Source organism: Terrapene carolina, unplaced genomic scaffold (assembly GCF_002925995.2).
Source record: "Terrapene carolina triunguis isolate 2854851 unplaced genomic scaffold, T_m_triunguis-2.0 Scaffold790, whole genome shotgun sequence".
NCBI classification, from domain to species: domain Eukaryota; kingdom Metazoa; phylum Chordata; order Testudines; family Emydidae; genus Terrapene; species Terrapene triunguis.
The window spans coordinates 1,055,932-1,076,794 of NW_020665141.1; the positions used below are offsets into that span (position 1 = coordinate 1,055,932).

A 20,863-nucleotide genomic window follows, 5' to 3' on the forward strand; every position below is an offset into this window, starting at 1 on the left:
TAATAGGTCACGTCCTGTTTGGGGGCCACTATCTGGTTCTAGGTGGGCTGTATTAAATGCTTTATAATACAAAACAATAGAAAGAAAGCAATGAAATCCCAGACTCTACAGTTAATTTGTATAAAAAAAATAAATATGGCCAAATCTCAACCTGGAGGTAGTGGTATATAGAGAGAGAACAGAAGATAGGCAGAAATACCCCCCTGCAGAGAGAGAACCAGGCCTGCTGCTTACAAGCATTTCAGGCAGTTTGTTTTGCCACAGAGCAGGGGTTCCCTGCTTTCTTGTGCTGCTTGGATTAAGTGCTTACTGTGGGTGTGACACGGGAAGAGACAGGAAAGTAAAAGCGAGCAGACAGATCCAATGCATGTTACAAACAAAGCTTAAAAATATTACATTTCTTTCTCGCTACTGATCCCCCCCTTTTCCCCACTCACATCACATGGTCTGTTCCTGCATGTGATACTGAATGAATTCCACTATCATTTGTTATACCCATGGATTATGCAATGGTTGTATTTCCGGTGGAACAGTCACCGGACTGAAGGTTGGAAGCTACTCACCTATACTACAGAAAAAACTTCCTAGGCAGCCTTCTTACTTTTTTTTGTTCATGTAATTTGGGGCCCTGCTTACAAGCTTTAGTTTCCTGTATTTAAAAACTGGCTACAGGAACGTAAGACAACAAAATCCTGAAGTGCTATGAAAGTCTGCAATAGTAATAGTGTTCAGTACTTTGTAATGGAATGTGTTAGAGTTCTTTTTGGCTTGGCTGTAATTTAAAAAGATGTCTCGCTACAAAGCTGTCTGTCCTTCACGGCCAAATTAATCAATGCTCTAGAAAGCAACATTCATAATAGCTTCATGGAGTTTAGATTAAAGCCCTAATAGAATGTGTAGCATTTAATCCTGCTTGACTGAGTTTTTTTAAATTGTAGAGCATTAAGATGGTTAAGATACAAATTGGATATTAAGAGCTAGATTCTGAACTAAAATTTATTAGTATTAAAGAGAATAATGCCTTTGATTTCAATGGAGTTACTCTGGCATTACAGACAAGTTTGGTTTTAGCACTGGAAAAGGTCGACAAAGTACCCAGTGCTACCCCTTGCCGTTGTAGGATTACTTTCTCACACTGTTTACTGATCACTTGTCATAAGTGTCCCAAACAAGGGAACTTCCACCAATTCTCTTAAGGAAATTCTACCACTAAATTTTTTTATTGGGAATTCTACAAACAAATCTTTTTCTTATTTTTATTCCATCCTTTATACTTTTAGACCCTTGGCTCACTTTAAATAATTACTTATCCTTCAAAGGTTTTTCAATAGCTCCCAGGCCCCTTTTATCTTCACTAAGTCAAGCCAAACCATACACATTTCATTTTAAATCTTTTTTCACAAGACAGAGGCCAAGACTTTTAAAAATGGTTGCCAAAAATTAGGCTCCTAAATCCTTATTTGGGCACCGACATAAGATCCTAACTTCAACCACTCTGTTTTTGGCCAGACCTTTTCCTTCCGTATTTTCCCCTGTAAAACTAGTACATGGGACATGCAGTTCATTTTTTTAAAACCACCAATTTAGATACACCAATTCTCTTGAGGCAATGGTGCCCAACCTTATTATACTAGAAGACCACATAAACCTAAGCACACTCTTGTGTGGGCCAAACAGATTCTACATATCTTAATAAGATTTCATTCCGACAGCAGGAGTCCCGCCACCCGGGGCTGATAGTCCGAGCCCCGCTGCAGCCTTATGAATGCTCTGGTGGGCTGTGTAGGATTATGGGCCATATGTTGGGTACCCTGGCTCTAAGGAGTCAGATGGTGGAACAGCAATGCTAAGGTCATTACCTCCCCGGTAAGATAAATAACCTAAGAGGTACAATGTCCACAAGCTGAAATACGTAGTGTGGCAGCATCCATATAGTAAGATTCTAGGAATGGCACTCTGAAGCCTAAAATGTCTGTTGAGTCAGTGTGAAACAATGGAAACAGGTCCAAGCATGGCTTGAAAGCTCTGTTTGTTTAGAATATTACCAGGTTCCATCATCACTGGGTTTCATGGCCTACTACCATCCAATTTTTAAGTTCTCAGCCATTTTGACCTTACGTATTACACCTGGGTGGTGTACAGCTATAGTAAGGCATGCATCTCTATGCTATGCCAAGAGTTCTAGACCATTGTGATATCAGAGGTAACGCAACCAACCTTACTCTACAACTAATTTGCATGCAATAATTTCCTTGGTTGTACTACGGAAACTGCACAGATGCTGGATTACCTGGCCCAATTGCCACAGCCACAAAAATCAACATAAATCTCCTAGCACAATATAACCCACACAAATAGACACAACCAGCACACACCACTAACCCCAAACACCACTCTGAAGCTTAGAATCATAGAATATCAGGGTTGGAAGGGACCTCAGGAGGTCATCTAGTCCAACCCCCTACTCAAAGCAGGACCAATCCCCAGACAGATTTTTACCCCAGTTCCCTAAATGGCCCCCTCGAGGATTGAGCTCACAACCCTGGGTTTAGCAGGCCAATGCTCAAACCACTGAGCTATCCCTCCCCCCGTCTGCAGCAATATGAAGCAATGGAAACAGCTACAAGAATAGCTGATGGTAGTTTTTGTTTAGAGCAATTTTGGGCTTTTTCATAAACATGACTTAACAAATTACACCTGTGTGACAGCACGGGCGTTCAGCTACTTGTAACAATGTAAAGTTATCATGTGAAGTGAGGGGAAATACAGTTAGTTCCTTATCTAGCGCTTCCTTTTGGGAAGTACCAAGAGTCAATGCTTGTATTCCTGATACTCTTCTGAACGATAGGACTGATTCGGCATCCAAAGAAAAGGAGACATGTGTCAGAAGGTCTCAGACAAAGCCTTTAAGTGTTGACATTTTTATCCCACTGAAACAAAGCATGTAGGGAAAGTGCACTAGCATTTCCTCAGGGCCAGATTGGTTTTGTATATGCTATATCACCTTTTCACCAACACTCATACAGTATAATGCACATTTCAGAATTTAAGCTAAATCTGACCAGGTGAGTTCCTCACCCAGCCCTCTATCATTTGCTCATCGCTTTGCAGTAAGTACTTTATAAAAATGTATAGTAAGTTTTGACTGGCAGTGACTGCACCTGCACTTGCCAAGTTTCAGTTGCAGTACCAACTGTAAGATAATAGAAGATGGAGACTTTTGCATACTAACATACATAGATCACTTTTGTTTTGTAAAGGAAATGCTATCACCTTGGTGTAAGAGCTCTCCTACCAGAGGACACCGTCACAGCTACTCTTTAATAATATTGGGTGCAAAGTTAAGTTGGACAGCCTTCATGAGTTCCTCTGCATACATCTCGTATCTACCAGTCATCTGGAAAAGAAAAGCAGAGCTGTAGCCTATTTCAGTAACTTCCCATTAGCTGCTCCTTCTCCTCCCCACTGCCAGGGCAGATTACAGATGATCAGTGGAAGGAATTTCAATAGAAAATATTGATTTACATCACTTTTAAAAAAAGAAACATTAACTACCAAGAAATGGAAGGTCTTAATTCCATCAATCTTCAAAAATTACCAATGCCCTGGCACAAGCAGTCTCTTGCAAAAGCTAAGCTCTCATTTAAAAACACATTACAAATGGAGTTCTATGCTGCAAAGTGACTATGTAAAATTGGCACCGTCTTGCTCAGCACATGTACTCCGTGTGTGTATGTGTGTGTGTTTGTGTTCAGAGTCACATTTGCTGACAAGTGACAAAAATAAATTCTTACAGCTTTTTTTTAACCTGTGTTACCTCTGCAGGGCTAACACAGGTGAGTGTGAGAGCTGGAGTCTCTTTGCTGTGCACTGATAGAATTATGTACTGAATTCCAGTTACACCAATGTACATCCAATGAAGGTAGTGGAACTACACAAGTGAGAAGTCTTCACATGATGCTCCCAGTCACACCTGAAAACCCCACTGCTTTCAATGGGTTTGCACAGGTGTCACTGTAGCATTTGGTCTGCAGAACCTGTATCTATGTAGGAACTTATACAGCTCCCATTGTGGTAGCATGATCATCTGGTGATGATGCACAGTAAGGGAAGAACCCATCTTGACTTTCAGATGCCAGGCAGAATTTTCAGGGATGATAGTTAGAAAGAAGAGTGAGTGAGTGTGTGTGTAAAAAATATCCATATAAAATATGAATTCCATGCTGCTCTTTTTACAGTCACTTTTCACACTAAGTTTATAGCCATTATACTTGTGAAGAAAGCTTTCTAAATGTGACTTGATACTGCTGTCTTCCTGAGTGTGCAAGCAGCCTGAAACATTAGCTTTGAGGGGAGTGAACTTGCTCCTCTCACAGCAATAGAGTGAATTCTGAAATGTAATGAGGACGATGGTTAATTATTTCACTGCTGATAATTTTAGAAGAAACATACAGTTAACGTCCTTATCCACTGCTTCTGGATGCAGTGGCAGATCCTGGAGCAAGTTATGGGGATATGTGGTTGCTGTCAAGGGTTGTCTGGGTGGGGAGCAAGAAGGTCATGCCCATCACCCCCAAATGTCAAGCCGTAGAAAGGGGATATTGTATTTCCATCAAATGACAAAAATGTAAACTGCTTCCTACTCCTTTCTGGTTGTCAAAAGCCCCCGTTGTCCTCTACTCAGCTTCCAAAACTTCCAGCAATGCCGGTTTGCACTGTCAATACAAAACTGCAGCACACTGGAAACAGAAGACATGGGGGCAGATAAAATAAACAACCAAATATAAAAACAGCACAAGGGATACTGTACTACTCATTTTCATACAGCAATAAAAATGTCCACATTTGAATGCATCTAAAATGTGCTGTTACAGTTGAGGGGCCCTTGTGTATTCTCTGATGACCAAGATCTACGTTCTGCTGAAATGACCCCTCATTTTACTGAGGATGTAAAATTCAGTACCAGTATACCACAGCCACCAAGAGTCCTTTCCACAGACGCTAGGTCCAGTGTGTCACAGAATATATAAGACCATATGGCACAGGCGTATGCAAGAGCAAAACGCAAGGAAGCTGGATGTATTTTTGTACAGATAAAGACCTAAAATTCTTTGTTACCATGTCTGAGTTTAGACCAGGGGTCGGCAACCTTTCAGAAGTGGTGTGCCGAGTCTTCATTTATTCACTCCAATTTAAAGTTTTGCGTGCCAGTAATACATATTAATGTTTTTAGAAGGTCTCTTTCTATAAGTCTATAATATATAACTAAACTATTGTTGTATGTAAAGTAAATAAAGGTTTTAAAAATGTTTAAGAAGCTTCATTTAAAATTAAATTAAAATGCAGAGCTCCCCGGACCGGTGGCCAGGACCTGGGCAGTGAGTGTGCCACTGAAAATCAGCTCACGTGCCGCCTTTGGCACACGTGTCATAGGTTGCCTACCCCTGCTTTAGAGAATAAGGACTTACCTTAAAACTCCATTTGTCACCGACTTGCCTGCAAAGATTTAGATCCACCTCAGCCACCAAAAGCCCATCCTGTGTGCGAGACAGTCCAGGTGTCCGACTGCCATCTGGCGCAGCCACATAACTCGAGCCATAAAAATATCCCAAGTCATGGTGGGCTTAATAAATAAAATAAATAATAATAATAATAATCAACATAGAATGCCATGGGCAAATAAGTATGCAACCTCACATGTTGTTTCCCCTGAGAAACTCAGGATAACTTCCTCTATTTTTTCACCCAGCTGTGCCCTCATTTAACTCGTGAAGCCACAGGAAAACTGTAGCTCTAACCATTAGTTACCTTTCCCACAGAGGAGAGCTTTCACATAGACAAACAGGAATCCACACAACTTTCATAGGCTTTTCATAATGGACTACTGTGCTTGCTAATTATTAAAACTATTTGCATTTAAATAAGGGCTTTGTTTCCCTCTCCCATCTAGCCTACAATCAAGTAAATGCTAACTGTGACATCGCAATGTGTTTCAAAGCAACTGACAGAGTTCACAGCATTAGCTCTTCAGTACAGGACCAAAGTATAAAACATTGAGATAGGAGGAAGAAAAATCTTATTAAAAATGCAAATATCTTCAACAGGATCAAATGATTGGCCACAAGATCAAGAGCATCAGACACCTCGAAAGTTCTGCACTGCTCAGTGGGGGCAATCAAAGTGAGTGATAGCAACCACTAGCCACCTTCATGCAGCAGCTGCTAATACTGAGCTCCAATGTCAGGCCAATACAAGGATCTGTAGCAAATGAGTTGGCTGAGACTCAGACTGAGGCCAGAAAATAAACAGAGAAGATGGTGGTTCCCATAGGACAAATGCTGAGGTTACAAGTGAATATTGGTGGGTTACATCTACCCCAAGAGAAAGCAGTTCAGAATCTCAGACTTCTTTTGGATTTCTGAATAGATAATCAGGGAATCTGACAGAGTACAAGTTTATTTGATTTTTATAACTTATCCGTTTGTTCAAGCCTGTAGTGAACACAACAATGCATTAGGTTATTCTTTTCTTTCTTCTCTTATTTCTGAATTATAATTAGTGTTTGCTTTTGCCTGTCATGTTCTCACCATTTATAATGATATAAATTAAAGAACAGAATAAAACAGGCCAAGTATATTTTGGTTTGCTCCTGTGAAACCCCTCTAAGATATGTCTTCACTGCAGTTCATTTGGGCTCTTAGTCAGGTGTTGCCCCTCACCCCACTTCCATTCACACAAAAGCCTCTCTCCTGGGTCTGGTGGTGCTTTACACTCAGGCTGGCTGGCTGTATAGGGGAGAGCTCCTGTGCTGCTTCCACTTGGGCTGGCAACTCGTCCACTTTGCAGTAAAGATGCAGGCTAAATCACTCATGCACTGACACCTCCAATGGCTTCCCACAATTTCTCCCATGTGCCCAAGACAGACAAGTTCTACCACGACTCACTGGGAAAGAATCATAGGGTGTCTCAGCTTACTGCAGCACAAAGAACGATGGGATATACCCTCAAAAGTCATAGCAACATAGTGAATGCAGTATCAGTGAGGACACAGTCACACAGGTATTGCACTCCCCCTGCTGGGGCTAGATTAATCCAGGTGCTGATCACTCATCTTAGGCCTGGTCTACACTACGAGTTTAGGTCGACTTTAGCCGCGTTAAATCGACTTAAGCCTGGACACGTTTACACTACGAAGCCCTTTCTGTCGACTTAAAGGGCCCTTTAAACTGGTTTCCTAACACCACCTCGACAAGGGGATTAGCGATAAAATCGACCTTAGGGGGTCGGAATTGGGTTAGTGTGGACGGAATTCGACATTACTGGCCTCCGGGAGCTATCCCACAGTGCTTCATTGTGACCGCTCTGGACAGCACTCTCATCTCAGATGCACTGGCCAGGTAGACAGGAAAAGCCCCGCGAACGTTTGAATTTCATTTCCTGTTTGCTCAGCGTGGAGAGCACAGGTGACCATGCAGAGCCCATCAGCACAGGTAACCATGATGGAGTCCCAGTCCCAGTCCCAGGATCGCAGAAGAGCTCCAGCCTGGACCGAACGGGAGGTACAGGATCTGATCGCCATCTGGGGAGATGAAGCAGTGCTCGCCGAACTCCGAAACAGTAAAAGAAACGGCAAAACATTAGAAAAAGATCTCCAAGGCCATGAAGGACAGAGGCCATAACAGGGACGCGCGGCAGTGCCGCGTGAAAATTAAGGAGCTAAGGCAAGCCTACCACAAAGTCAGAGACGCAAACGGAAGGTCCGGGGCAGAGCCGCAAACATGCCGCTACTACGTGGAGCTGCATGCCATTCTAGGGGGTGCAGCCACCACTAGCCCAAGCGTGTTCTATGAGTCCCTCTCTGCAAACGGGGAAGCGGGTTCGGCGGACGAGGAAGATGAGGATGGAGAGAACATAGATAGCTCACAGCAGCAAGGAAGCGGAGAAACCAGTTACCCCAACAGCCAGGATATGTTTGTCACCCTGGACCTGGAAACAGTAACCCCCGAACTGACCCAAGACCCTGAGGGCACACAGGGGACCTCTGGTGAGTGTACCTTTGCAAAAATTACACATGGTTTAAAAACAAGCGTGTTTAATGATTAATGATTAATTTGCCCTGGCAATCGCGGCCAGTACAGCTACTGGAAAAGTCTGTTAACGTGTATGGGGATGGAGCGGAAATCCTCCAGGGACATCTCCAGAAAGCTCTCCTTCATGTACTCCCAAAGCCTTTGCAAAAGGTTTCTGGGGAGGGCTGCCTTATCCCGTCCGCCATGGTAGGACACTTTACCACGCCAGGCCAGTAGCACGTAGTCTGGAATCATTGCATAACAAAGCATGGCAGCGTATGGTCCCGGTGTTTGCTGGCATGCAGACAACATCCATTCCTTATCGCTCTTTGTTATCCTCAGGAGAGTGATATCATTCACGGTCACCTGGTTAAAATGGGGCAATTTTATTAAGGGGACATTCAGAGGTGCCCCTTCCTGGTCTGCTGAACAGAAATATTCCCCGCTGTTAACCACGCGGTGGGGGGGAGGGGTGAAGTGACCATCCCAGAGAATTGGGTGTGAGGGGGAGGGGAGTTAGTTGGGTTTGTGCTGCATGTTAAACCTGAAATCGCAGCCCCTCCTTTTACATTGCAAACCCATTTTAAATGGCACGGGTGCTTGGTATGGGAAATGAGGGCAGAACTGTTTGAAACCATCCCCACATGTTAAGAAGGTTAAAAAAGCCCAAAGACTATATGTCTTACCATGGCTGCCTGCAAGCTGAAATCTGTGTCCTGGCACTGCGTGAGTGATCTCTCACAGCAAACCAGGAGACTCTCAATATAAGAGGAAAAATGCGACCTTGTAACGAAAGCACATGTGCTGTGTGATGTTGTGAACAGCAAAATCTAACGTGAAAGAGTCTACCCATTGTTCTCTAAAATGTATCTTTTTTAACAACCTCTCCCTTCTCCACCAGCTGCAAATCTTACTCCTTCGCAGAGGCTAGTGAATATTCGAAGAAGGAAGCGAAGGACGCGTGACGAAATGTTTACTGAACTTCAGACTGCCTCCCACGCTGACAGAGCACAGCTGAATGCGTGGAGGCAGTCAATGACTGATTTTAAAAAAGCCCAATATGAGCGAGAGGAGAGGTGGCGTGCTGAAGATGAGAAGTTGCGTGCTGAAACGCGGGCTGAAGAGGAGAGGTGGCGTCAACTTGTAATCAGAAAGCAAGAGTCGATGCTCCGGCTGCTGGAGCATCAAAGTGATATGCTCCTGCGTATGGTTGAGCTGCAGGAAAGGCAGCAGGAGCAGAGACCGCCGCTACAGCCCCTCTGTAACCAGCAGCCATCCTCCCCAAGTCCCATTGCCTCCTCACCCAGACACCCAAGAACACGGTGGGGGGGCCTTTGGCCACCCACTCACTCCACCCAAGATGATTTCCATAGCAATAAGTTTTAAAGTTTTAAATTGGAGTGTGTCCTTTTCCTTCCCTCCTCCCCCACCCATCCCGGGCTACCTTTCCAATTATCCCCCTAGTTGTGTGCTGAATTAATAAAGAATGCATGAATGTGAAGTAACAATGACTTTATTGCCTCTGCAAGTGGTGCTCGAAGGGGGGAGGTTAGTAGGGGAGGGTGGGGTGGTTGGTTTGCAGGGAAGTAGAGTTAACAGGGTGGTGGGGGAGGGGCAGAGGGTTCATCAAGGAGCAACAAACAGAAGTTTCACTCCGTAGCCTGGCCAGTCACAAAACTGGTTTTCAACGCTTCTCTGATGCGCACCGCGCCCTGCTGTGCTCCTCTAACCGCCCTGGTGTCTGGCTGCGCGTAATCAGCGGCCAGGCGATTTGCCTCAACCTCCCACCCCGCCATAAATGTCTCCCCCTTACTTTCACATATATTGTGGAGCGCACAGCAAGTAGCAATAACAATGGGGAGATTCTTTTCGTTAAGGTCTGAGCGAGTCAGTAAGCTGCGCCAGCGCGCTTTTAAACGGCCAAATGCACATTCCACCACCATTCGGCACTTGCTCAGCCTGTAGTTGAACAGGTCCTGACTGCTGTCCAGGCTGCCTGTGTATGGCTTCATGAGCCATGGCATTAAGGGGTAGGCTGGGTCCCCAAGGATCACGATAGGCATTTCAACATCCCCAACGGTTATTTTCTGGTCTGGGAAGAAAGTCCCTTCCTCCAGCTTTCGAAACAGAAGAGACTGCCTGAAGACGCGAGCATTATGTACTCTTCCCGGCCAGCCCACGTTGATGTCGGTGAAACGTCCCTTGTGATCCACCAGGGCTTGCAGCAGCATTGAAAAGTACCCCTTGCGGTTTATGTAGTCGGTGGCTTGGTGCGCCGGTGCCAAGATAGGGATATGGGTTCCGTCTATCGCCCCACCACAGTTTGGGAATCCCATTGCAGCAAAGCCATCCACTATGGTCTGCACGTTTCCCAGAGTCACTACCCTTGATATCACCAGGTCTCTCATTGCCCTGGCAACTTGGATCACAGCAGCCCCCACAGTAGATTTGCCCACTCCAAATTGATTCCCGACTGACCGGTAGCTGTCTGGCGTTGCAAGCTTCCACAGGGCTATCGCCACTCGCTTCTCCACTGTGAGGGCTGCTCTCATCCTGGTATTCTGGCGCTTCAAGGCAGGGGAAAGCAAGTCACAAAGTTCCATGAAAGTGCCCTTTCGCATGCGAAAGTTTCGCAGCCACTGGGCATCGTCCCAGACCTGCAACACGATGCGGTCCCACCACTCTGTGCTTGTTTCCCGGGCCCAGAATCGGCGGTCCACGGCATGAACCTGCCCCAGTAACACCAGGATTTCCACATTGCTGGGGCCTGTGCCTTGTGAGAGGTCCATGTCAATTTCCTCATCACTATCGTCGCCGCGCTGCAATCGCCTCCTCCTCAGCTGGTCCTGGTTTGGCTTTGGCATGTCCAGGAGGCTCTGCATGTTTTCCAGGACAATGCGCGTGGTGTTCATAGTGCTCATAATTGCTGCGGTGATCTGAGCGGGCTCCATGATCCCAGTGCTGGCTATGGCGTCTGGTCTGAAAAAAGGCGCGAAAGTAGTATCTGACGGACCAGGGGAAGAAGGGAGGGAGGGAGGGAGGGGCGAGTGACGACATGGCATACAGGTACAGGGAATTAAAATCAAGAAAGGTGGCTTTGCATCAGGGAGAAACACAAACAACTGTCACACAGAATGCCCCCCCCCCCCAAAGATTGAACTCAAAAGCCTGGGTTTAGCAGGAGGAAGGGGGGGAAGCAAATGAATACAGAATAAATCTATTTTTTACATCTTAAGACGACGGTGCAGCATGACTGATAGCCCTTGGCATTTTCTGGGTGCTTGGCAGCAAATACTGGGCGCTTGGCAGTTAGCCTTCAGGTCTATTGCACGATCTGATACCCAGTATCACAACGATGGATACCAGTCGTAATATACTATCTACTGCCCAAAAGGCAAGGGGTTGCTGCTGTGTAGCAATGTTGCCCCATCCTGCGCATAATACGTCTGATAACCATCATCATCAAGGCAAGGGGGCTGGTGCAATGCAGCCCCACGGCTGCCAGCCCCATGTCTGCCAGCACCCAGATAGCCCTCGGCCTCTTCTGGGTGCTTAGCAGACAATATTGGGCACTTGGCAGAAAATAGCATACTACGACTGATAACCATCATTGTCTGCCCGGGTGCCCATGATCGACAGCCACTGCAGTACGATAACGACGGTTACCAGTCGTAATATACCATCTTCTACCAAAAGGCAAGGGGCTGGTGCAATGCAGCACCACGGCTGCCAGCCCCACGGCTGCCTGCACCCAGATCGCCAATGAAGGCTACCAGTCATGCTGCACCGTCTACCGCCAAAAGGCAGTAAGCTGCTGCTGCTGTTTAGCAATGCAGTCCCACGTTTGGCGGCACCCGGAAGACATATGGTGACGGTGAGCTGAGCTGAGCGGGCTCAATGCTTGGCGTGGTATGTTGTCTGCACAGGTAACCCAGGTAAAAAGGCGCGAATCTATTGTCTGCCGTTGCTGTGACGGCGGGGGAGGGGCCTGACGCAATGTACCCAGAACCCCTCGCGGCACTGCTTTGCATCATCCGGGCATTGCGATCTCAACCCATAATTCCAATGGGCGCCGGAGGCTCCGGGAACTGTGGCATAGGTACCATAGTGCAATGCGCCGGAAGTCGACGCTAGCCTCGGTACTGTGGACGCGGTCCGCCGACTTCATGCACTTAGAGCATTTTAGGTGGGGACACACACAATCGGCTGCATACAACCGGTTTCTATAAAACCGGCTTCTATAAATCCGACCTAATTCTGTAGTGTAGACATAGCCTTAACTCTGCAGTGAAGACATAGCTGTTGGGAATTGCACATTTGTCTATTTATAGAATAGGCATTACAACAGGAGTAATCGACAGCCTAAAGGAAGGTTCTGGGAGTCTGCTATAACCACATCAGACTCAGACAATTGTTATAAAGAGGCAACGTTTTATAAAGCAGTAAAATGGCCAATGCAAGAAGTCCAGTAAGAGAGTCTCCTGTATGTCTTAGCTCTGCACCCCATCTTCAGCATCATGTGGCTCGGCATGTCAGAACCTATTACTTTATGTAAACCATTCACAAAAACACATGAGACTCAATAGATCATCTGTGTGTCTGGATATGGACTATATGAAGCTAATCATTTTTCACATTAACTTGTGTATGTAGCAACAGTACTTGGTAAGATAATTTCTAGCATGGATTTAAAGTCGGAACATGAAGGTTAACGCATCATCATAAACCTCACTGACAACATAGGGCAAATTTATGGGGTTTTGCCTTGCAAGCTTCCAGGGATCAGACAGACTGGAGTCCCTAGGAAGGATATAACAGCCCTATATAAGCACCTCCAATGACCATATGCCACTGTACTTTGGATATCTTTCCTACTAGTTGCCTGTAGTTTCTATGACAGTGGCATTTCTGGGAAGTAAGGCTGCTCTTAGATACTACCATTGTCATGGAAACTACAGGCAGATAGCCGGAAAGATAACTCTTCATGCTTCAAAATCAACTATTAGCAACACATGAAGGTATTTGCTGAACATACCTTTCCCACCATCTCCAGATGTAAATGCATTCACGTAGTATTCCTGTGAAACAAAGGCCGTTTGAAATGAGGCTGTAGATGGCACTATAATCTCATTTCATGCAAGAGAATCTTGCTGCAATACAATGTTTAATATACTAACATATTAATTAATGCTTGGCATACATCTGTTAAGACTTGTCTGGCTTACCGTCAACATTGCCTGTAGAAGGGAATCTTCAGTGTCACCTAGTTTCTAGATTCAAGGTAGTGACTGTCTTGCTAGAATTTTAGGATGGATTAGCCTGGAAGACAGGCATTTGCTTGGGTGACAGCCTTGTATTCACAGCACTTTGGGGAATATGAGTAGTAATACTAGAGTGTCACAACTCTGGTCATGGCAGAGGCCTATGCATGAAATCTTTTAATGTGGGGGAGCTGGTGCGCAGGCAGCAACCTCATGAAATTTGACAGGAAGGAGCCCTGGACCCAGTGGCAGGGGAGTCTGAGACAACTGGAGGTCTCTGTCCTGCTGCAGCCCTCATCCGCCTTCACAGCCGCAGAGAACTAACAAGTCCTCAAATACACCTGTTCCACCGTTGGGGTTTTGAGAGGTCTGGACTGTGCTTCATCTGGAACTTCATCTCAGAACTGTTTGCCAAAAGTGATCCTACCAGGAGTACAAGACTCTGGACGACATAGTTCTGAGGGTCATTGGGACACACAAGCCCCTCCACCACAACAAGTTAAAGATCCAAGGAGAGGACAGCTCTGGTATGGGGGTGGGAGAAGAGAGATTTAAATGAGGTAGTCTTTGCAAATAATAGAAAGGAAGAACATATGGTCTTAGCAGGTGGACACAAAGCCAGATTCATGGAGAGCACCTTACAAAAATATACACACTAAGGTGCCCAACAAAGAATTTGCATGTGCATTAGCTCTGAATGTTGCAGTGTTGATGTAGTCATGTTGGTCCCAGGATATCAGAGAGACAACTTTGGTGAGGTATAATCTTTCATTGGACCAACTTCTGTTGGTGAAATAGACAAGCTTTTGAGCTACACAGAGCGTTTCTTCAGGTCTGGGAAAGGTACTCAGAGTGTCACAGCTAAATACAAGATTGTTTAGTAACTAACACGTTTTAAGGAACTATTCATGGTGAAGTGGTCCATTAACACTCCTCCAGTCATAGGACAAAAAAGGGGGTTAATGGATTGCAGATTATTGTAATAAACCATAAATCCACTGTCTTTATTAAAACCATGATTTTTAGTGTCCAGCAAAATTATGAATTTAAATTCCTAGGCTCATCTTTTGAAGGAATTGTGCTAGTTTACTCTGAGGATGAGGACTGATAGGTCAGATATGGAGTGGAGTGATCGTTTTGTGAAAAGTATTTGCCCATGAATGATCTGGTATTTTTGTCTTTTATCATTTTTCTGTGCGTTCATTCAAGAGCATAATGACTGTCTGGCTTCAGCCACATAGTTGTTACTGGGGCATTTAGTGCACTGGAAGAGGTACATTACATGTTGTGATAGGCATATGTAGGACCCATACATCTTGAAACGTGTGTTGTGGCAGATATTGACCATTGTAGCAGTAGCGATACGTCGGCAGGTTTCGCATCTGTTTTTATGGCAGGGTCTCGTGCCGCTTTGAGTTGGTGGGTACTGGTCTGTAGGGAGCTTGCTTCTGACAATGAGCCTGGAGACATTAGTGGGTTGTTTGAAGGCCAGAAGAGGAGGGTTGGATAGACTTCTTCAGGAGGTGCTCCCCATCGAGTATGGGTTGTAACTGTTTAAAGATACCCCATACCGGTTTCAGTATAGCGTGGTAGGTGACAACTTGGGGAGTGTGGTCGGAGGGTTCCCCCCCCCGTAGTGAAGTAGGGTCTCTTGGGATTTTGGGGTGGCTCATTCCATGATGTGATCTACTTCTCTGGTGGAGTATCCTTGTTTGGTAAAGGTGGTTTTACATGTGTTAAGGTGTGTATCCCAGACTTTCTCCTTGAAGCATATTCTATGGTAGCTGAGGGCCTGGCTGTAGATAACAGATTTCTTGGGGTGGTTACTAGATCTGTGAAGGTAAGTGCGGTCATCCATGGGGTTTCTTGTATACAGTTGTCTGTAAGATTCCACTGTTGAAGCTAATCATGGCCAGGAAGTTGTTGCTGCTGTGAGAGAGTGTTCTAGAGAGAGTTTGATGGATGAGTGGTGGTGGTTGAAGTAGTGGTGGAAATCCAGAAGGAAGTTAGGTCATCTGTCCAGAGGATGAATATAATATCGATGTATCTTAGGTATATTGGTTTCATGGTGCATTTATCCAGAAATTCCTCAAGGTGGCCCATAAAGAGGTTGATATCGGTATTATTTTCATCCTCTGGACAAATGATCTAAACTTCCCTACAGGTTTCCACCACAACTTCCCTTAAATGGTCCCTTAAAATATGTGCTAACTACTTATGCTAAACAATCTGTTCCACCTTGTATTTAGCTGCACCACTCTGAGTACCTTTCCCAGATCTGAAGAAGAGCTCGGCATAGCTCGAAAGCTTGTCACCATCACCAACAGAAATTGGTTCAATACAATATATTACACCTCATTCACCTTGTGTCACTAGGTCTGAAGACAGGCCTCACCTACTGCACATGAAAGTAGAATTGGTTCCATGATCTCAGTTGTTAAGGAGAGAAGGTGTCTGACTAGCAGGAACTAGCTGTTACAGAAGTGCAAGGACACATTTCATTTTCAATAATCCTAGTGAAGGAGACACCGGGTTCTGCATAGGAGCTAGGAGAATTAGCGAGAAGGGGAGGAGCATTCATCTTAGGCCCTGTCTACACTAAAGGGAAAAGTCGATCTAAGCTACGCAATTTGAGTTATGTGAATAGCGTAACTCAAATTGACATAGCTTAGATCTACTTACCGCAGGGTCCACGCTATGCGATGTCGACGGGAGACGGTCTCCCATCGACTCCCCTTACTCTTCTCAATCCGGTGGAGCACAGGAGTCGATGGGAGAGCAATCTACAGTTGATTTAGCGGATCTTCACTAGACCCGCTAAATCAACCGCCGATGCATCCATCGCCACTCGTTGATCCCCCAGTAAGGGTAAACAAGTCCTTAGTTAAATCCTTCACCACAGAGAAAGAACAAGTCAAGAATAGGAAGGAACCGCAGCAGAATGCAGGCTGCCAGCAGCAGGACAGGTGGCTCACACTCTCCCTGCTTATTAGGTATCATAGCAACACTTTCAATCTTCAAAGCACATTGCAAACATTCATGAGAGAGGAGGTCTCATGCTATACAGAGGAATACAGGAGTTTTCCAGGTGTCCTAGTGCTACCATGTAACCCAGTTAGCACTATACAATTCATTAGCTAGGATTAAAATGTGCTCAAACGTATAGATTCTGAAACTAAGGCTACAAAGCAAAGTATTCAAATACTTACCGTTCCAACTCGGTTTATGGCACATGTAAAGCAGTGGTTAGCAATAGCTGCATTTCTTGCTTCAATTGGCCACAGTGACTCGCTGCAAAATAGTAACAAAAAGGTGGTGGTTATTGTTTATTTGCATGGCTCATAGATAAATTTGGATATTTCATGGGCTATGGACACCTGTAATCTTGAGCCTCTCGATCAGGGAAACCAAAGCTAACTACAGCCAACTCCTGTCAATGATCTTGGATCACAAAGAGTGGTCACCATTAATAGTCAGCAATTTCCACCAGATTCAGCATAGTTACCAACATTATTTCCATTCCACATATAGGGAGAGGCTATTTTATCTGGTAACATGGCAAATGTTGACTTTTAATGGTGACCACCATGATGAGAGTTTTAAATGCCTGGCTTGAGATTTTCAAGCAGTCCAGGGAATTTAGATATACACCTTTCATTAAAGTTATTGGGAGAAATTTTTTTCAAAACAGTCTGGAAGACTTATACATTAATTTTCAGGAATCCAAATAATATTTTGCAGCAGTGTAGAAAGTTTCTCGCTCTAATTGCCCCCCTCCCCCTTTCTCCAGGAGCAGTTTCTGAGGCAGGCAATGGGAAACTAGATTATCTGAAAGCTAGAAAAAAAAATTCCACCCCTTCTGCTTGCAGGTTTCATAGAAATTTTCAACAAGTCATTCCCCTGTGCTGGGCTGACAGAACAAAAGAGCAAGCTTGACAAAAGCAGCCCTGTAACATTTCAATCATTATCCATTAAACCAGTCTCCACACTGTATAGAAAACCAAGAACTGAGAAATGTGAAAGAATTCCTCCTCCTCCACCTTAACCCCTCAGGCCTTTTTGAAACTGGGATTCAATTTTGGAGACACTGAAAACTCAGTGTAGTTTTAGCCATGTCAGTCCCAGGATATTGGAGAGACAAGTTGTGTGAGGTAATATATTTTATTAGATTAACTTTTGAAGAAGAGCTCTGTGTGGCTCGAAAACTTCTCTCTCTCTCTCATCAACAGCAGTTGGGCCCATAACAGATATTACTTCACTCCCCTTGTCTCACTGAAAACGCAGGAAGCCTTCCTTTCATTAAGCATAGTGAGACACAGGGATCAGATCATTCGAGAAGATATGGTTTGACAGTACCTACAGCACTGAAAAAACGAGTGACTGGGTGTACACTCCTCTGCAAAATCACCCTCACAACAGCATGTAGCTGCCCAATATTGAGCTCCAAGGGGAGAGTGTGGGTGGATGACTGTTATAAGTAAATCTCAAGAAGACTCAGGCACCTACAAGATGCTCATTGGCTCGACTGAAAGGACTTGGTTTATTATTCCCGCTCTTCTCCTCCCCCCCCCCCCCCACTGCTGAGCCAACCTGCCAGCACTTCTAAGAAAAAGGGACTTTGTTGAAAGGCTCCTGCAAATTACAATTTCACAGAAGGAAGGAGAAATACTGAGGGAAAAGAGAGTATAGCCAAGAGGTTACTACAGAACAGCTTTCTTCCATTTTCCTAGGACTCTTTTCTGCATGGGACTCAAGAGTCCTCTTCCTGCAATAAAAATTATACCCTCAAAAAGCACCCAAGAGAAGAAAGCTAATAATCAGGAGAGCCTGGAGCACCCAGAAAAGCAATGAAGTGCCTCAGGAAGGCAGTGTAATTTCTGTTTGCTCTCCTCCTAATGGGCTGTAAATGGACCAACATCACAAACATTATTTTAATGGTGATATTTGTAAAGCCCACTACAAGTGACTCTGTATTTACTAAACTCTTTTCGAAGGACATTTTCCAATATTAAACAACCTAAATCAGCAGCTATCAGCTCTTATCGGGAAACAGAATTGCCTTAGGAAGTCTGAGTGACAGGATGCTGTACACTTACTGATTCAAAATTATAGTTCCCTTCCACACCACTCCAAATATACAATTCCCTGTACTGGGCTTGGTTGTGGGTGCGTGATTTATGTATTCACTATGCACTTATTTATCCATAATCACAGTTCTCTGGCTACTGCAATCTCCCTACTCCGAGTGGCTCACGTATTCAGAATGTTCAAGCTGTTTGCCAGCAACAAAGATTGGCCTCGCTGCTTCAATCCCTTCGGCTGATGCAGAAAAATTCCAAATTTACATGAAAGAGAAGGGGAGCCAGCGGAGAGCACAGAAAATGGGGCTGTCAAAACTTTTTAAAAAATGAATTCCTTCTCCATGATTTAAAACTTTTCTGTTCTCTCCTGTTCCGTTCAGCAGGGCTCTTGTTCCCAGAATAACTCATACATTTATGTTTACACAGTTTACACTGGGAGAGGCCTGTCCCCTCTTTGTTTTTAAAGACAATGAAAGCAAAGATATATTGCAATTATTCTGGACAGACAAGCCCTGCTGAGTCAGAGAAAGGGAAAGCAGGGGCCTAAAGGGGGTTCAGTTAGTTTAGAGAAGTTGATTCCTTCTGTAAGATTTTCTTCCTTCACTTTCAATTTGAATATTACATTTAAAATTTCAGTAGCTTAAAAACAACTCAACAGGGCTTCCTGTTACCTTGATAACAGCCATATTCTGGGTCTGACAGACTCAAAGACAGTTTATTCAGCCCAGGAAGTGGTTATTACCTCAAACAGGAAGCACTATGGTCTCAGTTCTGCCAGGAGCTCTGCACCCCTATAGAGTTCCTTGCATTACTGGGGCTTAACTTATTAGAGTCCTCTAATGCTGCCTACAAAATGTTCTATCGAACAGCTCCTCACCTAGGGAAGGAGTGAGCTTCTGAAACAGGCTCAGCATTACTGAATATATTAATATTATTGTTATGCTGGGGGTTGGGCAATCACCCCACCTTGATGAAATTGTTAGGCATGTTATACTAGTTGCCTTCCATTCAGGCTAAATGAGGGGGAAACTAAATGCCCCTTTGTTTAGTGATGGCTGAAGCAATGGAAACCACTGCCCAAGGACTAGACCACTAGGCCAAGGAGTTTCATGGGGGTCTGAACACAAACACAGGGATGGGATACTGATTTGATTGCAGGGTGTGGGAAGGGGGCAGAGAGGCAGTACAAACACAACAGAAGCACACAGGAAAGGTAGCCAGGAAGCCTACCAGCCAGCCAGAGAAGCACTTGTAGTGTGACACTGAGAAAGAGCACATTTGGGTAGAGTGCTGGCTGGAAAGAGGCTTGGAACTGTGAGTAAATAACTGCCTCCTGCTGTTTGATTCCTAGTGCATTCAGGAAAACAGGATTTTATGTACGTTCTTTGTAAATAAACAGGATTGCACCTGACTCCATCATCAATTGCTCCTAACGGAAACAAGTGCTTAGGTCAAAAATGGTAACATTATTATTATTTCTTATTGGTACTACATTAGCACCTAGATACCAACTGAAATTGGGGCCTCACTATGCTAGACACTCTATAAACAAAGAGTGAGAGACACTTCCTGCCCCAGAAATATATATGTTTGAACTCGGCTTTTACTTAACTTAACCCATTTGACTCTTAGCATCAAAACAGAGCTAATTAAGAACCTGATGTAGGGCAGGGAAGATGACTCAAGGAATCCACTAACTCTGTTTGTGACCATTATGTCAAAATAACTAATTCATATAACTTCCTCCTTGATAACTTGATTCCTGGTATAAAGCTTAGTGAATTTCCCACTCAGAGGAGCATCTTTATAAAAAGGGCAACATTAAGGGAACAGAAAAAAGATAATATGGTATAAATTCCTAAAAAAAAAAAATGCACATTTGAATACCTGCATTTATACCACAGAGCATAAAACAGTATCACACCATCTGTAGCCAATAGATAAGGCATAGGTCTAAGTTAAGATAGTATTGCAATGAGCCCCCAAACCTCAAGGCCTGTAAGAGAATAGCTTAGTTAAACTAATCAACGCACAAGGCTCAAAAAGCCTTAGCATAAACAGCTAACCAAGAGTATCCCTAGATCACAAGATATCCCAAGATAGAATGGTGTAATATGCAAGAATGACTAAACTGCTGATAAGCTAACTATAAGATGCTAATTTATACCAGCTTGGTATATTTTAAATTACGAACATCAGCAGATGGCTGACCACCAAAGTGCCACAGTAATTAACTGATGTATATGCTAATAAACTTGAGGTAAAAGGATTAGTAACTATAGGAGAAGGGCACCCCAACATTAGTAGGGTGAGGAAATACAAATAAGGAAAAGAGAATGAAACCCCTACTGAATATACATTTGGCATAGTGGTTTCAGCGTAACACTTTATCAAAGTTGTATCCCAGCCTACATACCTTGGGGTGATGTGACGCTTGGGAGATGCCAGGATG

General features: G+C 44.4%; 1 protein-coding gene across 3 annotated transcripts in view; it reads right to left on the reverse strand.

Moving 5' to 3' along the window:
• UPB1 (beta-ureidopropionase 1) overlaps positions 1-20,863 on the reverse strand; it is a 45,882-nt gene that overhangs the window by 3,883 nt on the left and 21,136 nt on the right. For 2 of the 3 annotated variants that reach the window (XM_026660531.1, XM_026660532.1), the window contains 4 exons: positions 16,540-16,621; positions 13,105-13,147; positions 5,469-5,623; positions 2,553-3,397 (listed from right to left, as the gene is read on the reverse strand). In XM_026660531.1, coding sequence (XP_026516316.1) covers positions 3,314-3,397; positions 5,469-5,623; positions 13,105-13,147; positions 16,540-16,621 — 364 coding nt within the window. In that variant the 3' untranslated portion in view covers positions 2,553-3,313. Of the gene's footprint in view, positions 1-2,552; positions 3,398-5,468; positions 5,624-13,104; positions 13,148-16,539; positions 16,622-20,863 lie in introns of those variants that run through there. The other variant, XM_026660530.2, reaches the window with a different exon arrangement.